General features: G+C 54.7%; 2 protein-coding genes across 2 annotated transcripts in view; one reads left to right on the top strand and one right to left on the bottom strand.

The window, feature by feature from the left end:
- FTSJ2 (FtsJ RNA methyltransferase homolog 2 (E. coli)) overlaps positions 1 to 1120 on the top strand; it is an 11898-nt gene that overhangs the window by 5231 nt on the left and 5547 nt on the right. Inside the window, exon 2 of the mRNA XM_011956964.1 lies at positions 466 to 755. Within this exon, the coding sequence (XP_011812354.1) occupies positions 466 to 755 (290 nt within the window). The remainder of the gene's footprint in view (positions 1 to 465; positions 756 to 1120) is intronic.
- The window catches only part of NUDT1 (nudix (nucleoside diphosphate linked moiety X)-type motif 1), a 19824-nt gene that overhangs the window by 16698 nt on the left and 2006 nt on the right, over positions 1 to 1120 (bottom strand). The gene's annotated exons all lie outside the window — the stretch shown is intronic.

Raw genomic sequence — 1120 nt, 5'->3', positions numbered from 1 at the left:
ACCATGTTGGCCATGGTTGGCCAGGCTGGTCTCGAACTCCTGACCTCAGGGGATCCACCTGCCTTGGCCTCCAAGACTGCTGGAATTACAGGTGTGAGCCACCATACCCGGCCCCCTAATCTCTTTTTATAGGGACATCAGTGCTATTGGAATACGGCCTACCCATATGACCTTGTTTTAACTTGGTTACCTCTTTCAGGTGGGTGGGTGTATTTGGGTCCTGTCTCTGAATACACCCATATTCTGAGGTACCAAGGGTTAGGACATCAACACATGAATTTTGTGGGGACACAGTTTGGCCTGAGATGCCTGCTTTCCGGCTGTGTAGCCTTGTCAGTTCACCTCCCCTCCTGGGCCTTGGTGCCCCATCTCTAGAAATGAATGAGTTGATCCGAGGGCCCCCCCAGCTCGTGACCTGCCATTCTGTGTGATGCCAACCTCCCTGCTCCTCTTCTCTCCCACCAGGTACTTGAAGCTGGTGTGTGCTTCCTTTCAGCGCCAAGGGTTCCATACTGCTGGGAGTCGCTGCAAGAATCGGACAGGCGCTGAGCACCTGTGGCTGACTCGGCATCTCAGGGACCCGTTTGTGAAGGCTGCGAAGGTGGAGAATTACCGGTGTCGAAGCGCCTTCAAGCTCCTAGAGGTGAACGAGAGGCACCAGATTCTGCGGCCCGGCCTTCGGGTGTTAGACTGTGGAGCAGCTCCTGGGGCCTGGAGTCAGGTGGCGGTGCAGAAGGTCAATGCCGCAGGCACAGGTGGGGCCTCTGCACTGCTGTTGGCACCTTCTGGCTACCCTGAGGCTGAGTGGGCATGGGCAAGCTGCCTCTGCCAGTGGATGCGGGACGGTGGAGCCCTTTTCTGAAGGCGCGCGCTTCTGAGGGGGTGGTTTAGTAGGGGTGATGATAAAAACAGGATGCTGCCGTTTTCAAAATGAAAGACAAGGTAGAAAGGTGCGGTGAAAATGGAAATCACCTCGCATGAGACCGCCCAGATGTACCAGCACCAGCACAGTAGTGTGCATCCTTCCAGGCTTGTGTTTTTGTGTTTGCATTGATCCCTCACATTTTCTTTTTTTTTTTTTTTTTTGAGACGGAGTCTCGCTCTATCGCCGGGGCTGGAG

Source organism: Colobus angolensis, unplaced genomic scaffold (genome assembly GCF_000951035.1).
Source record: "Colobus angolensis palliatus isolate OR3802 unplaced genomic scaffold, Cang.pa_1.0 Scaffold43, whole genome shotgun sequence".
Taxonomy (NCBI): Eukaryota; Metazoa; Chordata; class Mammalia; order Primates; family Cercopithecidae; genus Colobus; species Colobus angolensis.
The sequence above is the reverse complement of the archived record's forward strand: the minus strand, read 5'-3'. Positions and strand labels throughout refer to the sequence as shown.